Raw genomic sequence first — 8,705 nt, forward strand, 5'->3', positions numbered from 1 at the left:
GATCAACAAAATTGGTAGACCGCTGCCAAGACTAATAAAGAGGAAAAGAGAGAAGAATCAAATAGACACAACAAAAAATGATAAAGGGGATATCACCACCGATCCCACAGAAATACAAACTACCATCAGAGAATACTACAAACACCTCTACATAAATAAACTAGAAAACCTAGAAGAATGGATAAATGGATAAATTCCTGGACACACAGACACCCTCCCAAGGCTAAACCAGGAAGTTGAATCCCTGAATAGACCAATAACAGGTTCTGAAACTGAGGCAATCATTAATAGCCTACCAACCAAGAAAAGTCCAGGACCAGACAGATTCACAGCCGAATTCTAGCAGAGGTACAAAGAGGAGCTGGTACCATTCCTTCTGAAACTATTCCAATCAATAAAAAAAGAGGGAATCCTCCCTAACTCATTTTATGAGGCCAACATCATCCTGATACCAAAGCCTGGTAGAGACACAGCAAAAAAAGAGAATTTTAGACCAATATCCCTGATGAACATCGATGCGAAAACCCTCAATAAAATACTAGCAAACCGAATCCAGCAGCACATCAAAAAGCTTATCCAACACGATCAAGTTGGCTTCATCCCTGGGATGCAAGGCTGGTTCAACATATGCAAATCAATAAACAGAACCAATGACAAAAACCACATGATTATCTCAATAGATGCAGAAAAGGCCTTTGACAAAATTCAACAGCCCTTCATGCTAAAAACTCTCAATAAACTAGGTATTGATGGAACATATCTCAAAATAATAAGAGCTATTTATGACAAACCCACAGCCAATATCATACTGAATGGGCAAAAACTGGAAGCATTCTCTTTGAAAACTGGCACAAGACAGGGATGTCCTCTCTCACCACTCCTATTCAACATAGTGGTGGAAGTTCTGGCTAGGGCAATCAGGCAAGAGAAAGAAAGAAAGGGTATTCAATTAGGAAAAGAGGAAGTCAAATTGTTCCTGTTTGAAGATGACATGATTGTATATTTAGAAAACCCCATCATCTCAGTCCAAAATTTCCTTGAGCTGATAAGCAACTTCAGCAAAGTCTCAGGATACAAAATCGACGTGCAAAAATCACAAGCATTCCTATACATCAATAATAGACAAACAGAGAGCCAAATCATGAGTGAACTCCCATTCACAATTGCTACAAAGAGAATAAAATACCTAGGAATCCAACTTACAAGGGATGTGAAGGACCTCTTCAAGAAGAACTACAAACCACTGCTAAACAAAATAAAAGAGGACAAAACCAAATGGAAGAACATTCCATGCTCATGGATAGGAAGAATCAATATCGTGAAAATTGGCCATACTGCCCAAGGTAATTTATAGATTCAATGCCATCCCCATCAAGCTACCAATGATTTTCTTCACAGAATTGGAAAAAACTACTTTAAAGTTCATACGGAACCAAAAAACAGCCTGCATTGCCAAGACAATCCTAAGCCAAAAGAACAAAGCTGGAGGCATCACGCTACCTGACTTTAAACGATACTACAAGGCTACAGTAACCCAAACAGCATGGTACTGATACCAGAACAGATACATAGACCAATGGAACAGAAAAGAGGCCTCAGAAATAACACCACACATCTACAATCATCTGATCTTTGACAAACCTGACAAAAACAAGAAATGGGGAAAGGATTCCCTATTTATAAATGGTGCTGGGGAAACTGGCTATCCATACGTAGAAAGCTGAAACTGAATCCCTTCCTTACACCTTATGTAAAAATTAATTCAAGATAGATTAAAGACTTAAATGTTAGACCTAAAACCATAAAAATCCTAGAAGAAAATCTAGGCAATACCATTCAGGACATAGGCATGGGCGAGGACTTCATGACTAAAACACCAAAAGCAGTGGCAACAAAAGCCAAAATAGACAAATGGGATCTAATTAAACTAAAGAGCTTCTGCACAGCAAAATAAACTACCATCAGAGTGAAGAGGCAACCTACAGAATGGGAGAAAATTTTTGCGATCTACCCATCTGACAAAGGGCTAATAACCAGAATCTACAAAGAACTTAAACAAATCTACCAGAAAAAAAAGAAACAATCCCATCAAAAAGTGGGCAAAGGATATGAACAGACACTTTTCAAAAGAAGACATCTATGCAGCCAACAGATACATGAAAAAATGCTCATCACCACTGGTCATCAGAGAAATGCAAATCAAAAACACAATGAGATACCATCTCACACCAGTTAGAATGGCGATCATTAAAATGTCAGGAAACAACAGATGCTAGAGAGGAAGTGGAGAAATAGGAAGACTTTTACACGGTTAGTGGGAGTGTAAATTTTTGAACTGAAGACACTGTGGCGATTTCTCAAGGATCTAGAACTAGAAATACCATTTGACCCAGCAATCCCATTACTGGGTATATACCCAAAGGATCATAAATCATACTACTATAAAGACACATGCACATATATGTTTATTGTGGCACTATTCACAATAGCAAAGACTTGGAACCAATCCAAATATCCATCAATGACAGACTGAATTAAGAAAATGTGGCACATATAAACCATGGAATACTATGCAGCCATAAAAAATGATGAGTTCATGTCCTTTGCAAGGACATGGATGAAGATGGAAACCATCATTCTCAGCAAACTAACACAGGAACAGAAAACCAAACACTGCATGTTCTCACTCATAGGTGGGAATTGAACAATGAGAACACATGGACACAGGGTGAGGAACATCACATCACATGTCACCGGGTGGGGGGCTGGGGGAGGGATAGCATTAGGAGAAATACCTAATGTAGATGACGAGTTAATGGGTGCAGCAAACCAACACGGCACATGTATACCTATGTAACAAACCTGCACGTTGTGCACATGTACCCTAGAACTTAAAGTATAATAAAAAAAAATGTTGTGTTGGGTAGGGGTGAATAATAAAATCATTGGGAAATAAGATCCATATAAACTGTACTATAGAAGCTATTTCACAGAATTACTTTTACGTATACGACCATGGCCTTTTTCAGAAGTGGTCTGAGTGTTTTGCGATGATGGTTTAAAGAATGCACAATTTGTATAGCAGGAAGAAGAAAACTATAGGAATCTGACACCAGCTTGTCCCATAAGCTTAAGTGTGAAAAGGAACATAAAATTTCAAATCCTGAATATCCCAAATGCATGACTATTGCACATAAAATGGCTGTGACTATGCACATGAGCCTCTGCACGAAAGTTCCCTGCAGAGGAACCCAGCTGCCCACTTGTTTAGCAATTCCAATCTGCGAAGACTGCTATGTGCTACTGTTTGACTTAAATTATATTTTCTTATCTATCCTTGATCTTATTTCTGAGTGTAAAAATGTGAGAATTTATCTTAATGCTAAAAATGTGTTGTTCTAGCCAAACTAGATTTAATTTTTGGATTAATCTCACTCCATAAGTTTAATCAGCAGCAGGCATTATATTTAGTCTTTGACTAACAGGAAAAGATCCAGGCAACGTGTTCTTGGTGCCGCCAATATTGTGAGATAGTCTGTTTCACCTTCAGACTCTAGGTGAAATATTTTATTGTGTGATTTTATATTCCTTAATAGAGAGCATCTCTCTCTCCCAGGGATACATCTACATCTATAAACATCAATCACTGATGTTTTTAAGGTGTCCTTTGAACATTAAATAACCACAGTGTGAACATCTTAGATTAAAAAAGAATTCTCAACAAGAACTTGACTGATATCATGTATTCAGGATCTATCTTAGAATCCACACCACTGATAGGACAGAGGGAGTTCCTCCTGTAGAGTATATTTCAGGCATTAAATATTAAATAGGAATTCATAAAAGGCCTATTACTCATCTTAAATCAATTCACCATGCTAACAATCAGTGTTGAATACAGCTTGTGGTATTGAGCTCTTACATAGGATAAGTAAAATTCTTAGATACGATCTTAAACATGAAAATATGATCCTAGAGCTTAGTGACTCGGAGCACCTTCTCTGGGGTCAGACTGCCTAGAATGGAATCTCTACCAACCTGGCTGTGAAATCTTAGGTCAAGTTTTGCAATTTCTGTAAGGCCCAGTTTTCTCATCTGTAAAGTGGGGCAAAGATGGATAGATGGATGGATGGATAGATAGATAGATAGATAGATAGATAGATAGATAGATAGATAGATAGATAGATAAGGAGAGGTGATAGATATATACACTTATGAGAATTAAATAAGCTAATATGTATAAAGTGCTTCACATAGTGCCTGGAATGTTGCAAGCACTGAAATAATGGTAACTGCTTAATTATTATTATAATTATACTATTATTAATCATCATATTATCATCATATTGTTATTATCATCATATTGTTATATCATTCTAGGCAAAAATATTTTATCATCATATTGCTATATCATTCTAGGCAAAAATATTTAAACAATTGCCAATTATTACATGATATAGTTATTACCACATTTTACTCTCTTCCTTCATCAGAAATAAAAACCAGGCCCAACCTTGCATCAAGTTAGACCATATGCCACAGAGATGATGCTGTGCTTCAGAAGGCCCAGTGCCTCCAAGTCTTAAACAGTTGCAGTGCTTCTCATCTGGATGGTGTCTTATAGACCATCTGTTTCAGGACCTTTATCTACAGGAGAGAAGAGTGAGGCCCAACCATAGTGAGGCGTGAAGACTGCAGAGCTGGGAGCCACAGGGGTGGTGTCCCAAGGAAGAGAGTTCCCAGCCCTGGGCTCCTTCCTGCCCCTGGCTCTCCCTGCCCTGATCTGTGGGATTCTGCAGCATCTCCTTTTTGAGTTGGCTTTTTCCTAAATCACACACACACACGCACGCAGCACGCGCGCACACACCACCACCAACAGCAGCAGCAGCCCCAGGAGACTGTCTCCCAGAATGCTTCATACCTGTTTGGAAGATGACCTGCTAGAAAACCGAGATCTCTCAAAACTTGTCTCTTGCCCCCAAAACTGATCACGTTTCTTCTCATTTGGGTCTCTTTTATATTCCTGTCGTCTCAGACAAGCCTGAAGAACAACAACAAAATGTCTGTCTTAGGACCATGGCAAGCTTGGGTAACTTTATGCTTAATTCCAATGGTGAGGAGCATGAAATGAATGATACGCATCTCCAGGTGTTCATCAAATACCTCTCACCAAGTATAAAGACCAGGTATCACTCTTCCCTTTGCTTAAAGCGCTAGGTCAGACGTATTAGCCATTGCTTTAATAAATTCAAACAATAAACATACTGAGAGGCATTTTGTCAAGAATGTACCCAACTGTTGCCTTCTCAAGGAGGGCAGCACCTGTTACACCTTGTGAATTTCTCTTTCTGGTCTCATTCTCTTCATGGCCCCTCCCTCTTCCTACCTCCACTATACTGTGACCCTGGAGATGACACCCTAGTTGCGGGATGAGAACTGTCAATGTCAGAGCATGTGCTATTCCCTGCACTTGGAATCTCCTCTGTTAGAAGCTCTCTTGGCAAAACCGCCTGATCTACTAATAGCCTGCTGCTGTGGCCTTGCTTCTCTTTAGTTTCCTCTGCCTTCTCTTCTCCAGGCCGAATTAACTGTCAGAGTTGCAATGTATATCAATTTAAGCTTGAATTACACATACTTTTTTATTATTGTAGGTACTTGTTTGTGGTTTTGAGCCTGTTTCTCCTGCTGATCATTGAGAACCCTGAGAGTAAGGACAACTTCTTATATTTGAATCCCCCACCATCCAGCATTTAATTTTAGCTGAACTGCAGCTGGCCCGGTGCCCAGTGGCTCATGCCTATAATCCCAGCACTTTGGGAGGCCGAGGCGGGTAGATCACTTGAGGCCAGGAGTTCAAGACCAGCCTGGCCAACATGGTGAAACCCCGTTTCTACTAGAAATATAAAAATTAGTTGTGGTGGCATATGCCTGTAATCCCAGCTACTCAGGAGGCTGAGGCACAAGAATTGCTTGAACCGGGGAGGCAGAGGTTGCAGTGAGCCAAGATAGTGCCACTGCATTCCAGTCTGGGTGACAGAGCAAGATTCTGTCTCAAAAAATTGATAATAATTTTAGTTGAATTGCATTTTTGCTTTGGAGGAAAATATCAATCCCTAAGTACAAAATAAGAAAAATAAAATTACCAATGAAAATAATTCCCCATTTTTCTTAACAAAATTAAAATAAAATCTGGTACCAAAATATTTATCCTATAGTACTAGGACTGAACAAACCCAAGGATATCATGTACTATGGAAATTTCAACTGATTTTAAATACTTCAAAATAGTAAAAGAGATTTTTTTTTCCCCCAGGATGGAGTATCGCTCTGTCACGCAGGCTGCAGTGCAGTGGCACGATCTTGGCTCACTGCAACCTCCGTCCCCGGGTTCAAGCGATTATCCTGCCTCAGCCTCCTGAGTAGCTGGGACTACAGGAGCATGCCACCATGCCTGGCCAATTTTTGTATTTTTAGTAGAGACAGGGTTTTGCCATGTTGGCCAGGCTGGTCTTGAACTCCTGACCTCAGGTGATCCACCTGCCTCAGCCTCCCAAAGTGCACCTGGCCCAGTAAAACTTTTTTGGAGTGTTTCTATACTTGCAGATCCAGTAGCCCAATTCAACTTTGCCTTGCCAGGGCCAAATTTCCACTGTCATAGAAAACGAATTTGAAATAAAGACCAAAAATATTGTTTCTATACTAGGCCTGACAACTGCCCTTCCTGGCTGGATTGAGAAAGGAAAGATCCCTTCAGCACGTTTCACGCCCTCTATTAGAAAAAGCATCCCCTTCCGTGATGTAGTAGGACTTACCAGAATTTCACGCCATGCGTAAGCCTGACATTATGCTGTAAGGTTAAGAATAGAAATGACCCGGTACTAACAAAACATTTACTCCTCGGTATTGGGATAGTTATTCACACCGAGTTTTACATCTGAATTGCAGGTGACACCCTAGCCTCCGGGCTCATCGCAGCAGCCAAGTGGTCACCTGCAGGAAGTGGAATCCTAGATTCTGGGGAGAAAGATGCAGTTTCACTCCAGCTTGCGTGGGAAGGGACAACATCCTGTCCCACAGTTAATCTTATTTTCAAAAACTATGCCACATAGATAGTAAGTCGTCATAATAAACACTGGATGCTGTTTGTTTTAATAATTTCAGCAAGAAATACCAAAGAACACTAGACAGTAATCATAATAAATAAGTTAAACAAAACAAACGGAAAACAGCCAATCATAGAGAAACCCAGGTAAACCTAAAGGGAATTGGCTGGAGAACGTAATGAAGTTCAGTTAAATATGTGCTTTTTTGTTCTAATCCTTTTACAAGGACTTCAAATGGGAGTTTGTGTTTGGAAAGAGCACCGGCGTGGAGTGCTGTTTCCGAAAGGGGCAGATGTCTGTGCGGTCCTAACCTACTGGTATTGAAGGCAAAAGAAGAAAATGCTGATGGGCTGAAAGTGGAGGAGGCAGTGTTAGCAAATGCACGCAGGACCAAGGCAGATTTTGTGGGATGAACAGAATTCTTGTGGGCTGAGTGTTTTTTGAAAATTCTCTCCAAGAATGCATACGACTTAAATATTTCTTTACCAAAAGGGAAGGAGGAATAGATTGGTTTGCAAAGTTGAAAAAAAAATTTTTTCCCTCTAGTTCCTTGTTCCTCTTCTTACAGAGGAGCAGAACAAACCAGTGGCAAGGCAGGTACTTAAACTTTTATCCTGACAGAGCCAAGCAATCTTTCTGTGTAAGTCAAACATCAATCCTCTCAAAGTTATAGCTTTGCTGAGAAGGAACACAGGGGCAGAGCAAATATCCAGACTTACAGTCGTAGAAGCAGCAAGAACCTTGCCTTATTCCCTGCAAGGGCTGGTTTCTTTGTATTTGTAATTGTAAATGATTTTTTGTCAGCTGTTGATGTTGTTTTTGTGTGGGGTGGGCTGGGGGAGCCTAAGGTGACTGGGCAGGGGAGGACAGAATCCATGGGTCAGGAGAGGAATGGATTTGTAATTCAAAACCACCAGCGGCTTCCCTTACCCTGAACTTTAAAAACATTCTCCCCTTTCAATTGCACGTGTCAGGATTCGGATGGCTATAAATAAGTCTCCGATCATGTGGCAAAACTGGCCGAGGGCAGTCTTGAAATTGAAGGCTTCAGGTAACTTTTTACTTTTTCCTTCTGGGGAGAATCAGGGCCTCTTCCTTCCCTCTTCCATTGGTGTTGACCCCCACCCCCCAGTGCGTCCCCCTGACTGCAGCATACGTAGTTGGGCTGCCTTCTGTGCAGAAGGTACCACTGTGGGGGCAAAATGCGGAATGTGCATCAATGTCTGTGGGGATGACGTGGGTTTTGTGACTCACTGTAACTCAATCCTGGTAAACACGACAATCCCCAGCTCTGCCACTTTCTAACGTCGTGACCTTGGGCGAGCTGACTAATGCCATTGATTCTTGCTTTCCTCATCTGTAAGAGGAAGCTGCAGATTGTTGACAAGTTAACATCAACAAGGTATACAGTTGGTGATATGTTAATAGTGGCTGGCCCTTGGGGACAGTTCAGTCAAAGGTGCCTACCACCACCATCACCATCACCACCACCATCACTACCATTTCCATAACCATCTCCATCACCACCACCACCATCATCACTACCATTTCCATAACCATCTCCATCACCACCACCACCACCACCAAGTCCATCACCACCAC

General features: G+C 40.9%; 1 protein-coding gene across 4 annotated transcripts in view; it reads right to left on the reverse strand.

The window, feature by feature from the left end:
- Nucleotides 1-8,705, reverse strand: part of MARCHF10 (membrane associated ring-CH-type finger 10) — a 114,121-nt gene that overhangs the window by 86,889 nt on the left and 18,527 nt on the right. For all 4 annotated transcript variants that reach the window (XM_026448073.2, XM_026448074.2, XM_026448072.2 and 1 more), the window contains one exon: nt 4,922-5,041. In XM_026448073.2, coding sequence (XP_026303858.1) covers nt 4,922-5,041 — 120 coding nt within the window. The remainder of the gene's footprint in view (nt 1-4,921; nt 5,042-8,705) is intronic.

The sequence above is a fragment of the Piliocolobus tephrosceles genome, chromosome 16 (genome assembly GCF_002776525.5).
Source record: "Piliocolobus tephrosceles isolate RC106 chromosome 16, ASM277652v3, whole genome shotgun sequence".
NCBI lineage: Eukaryota > Metazoa > Chordata > Mammalia > Primates > Cercopithecidae > Piliocolobus > Piliocolobus tephrosceles.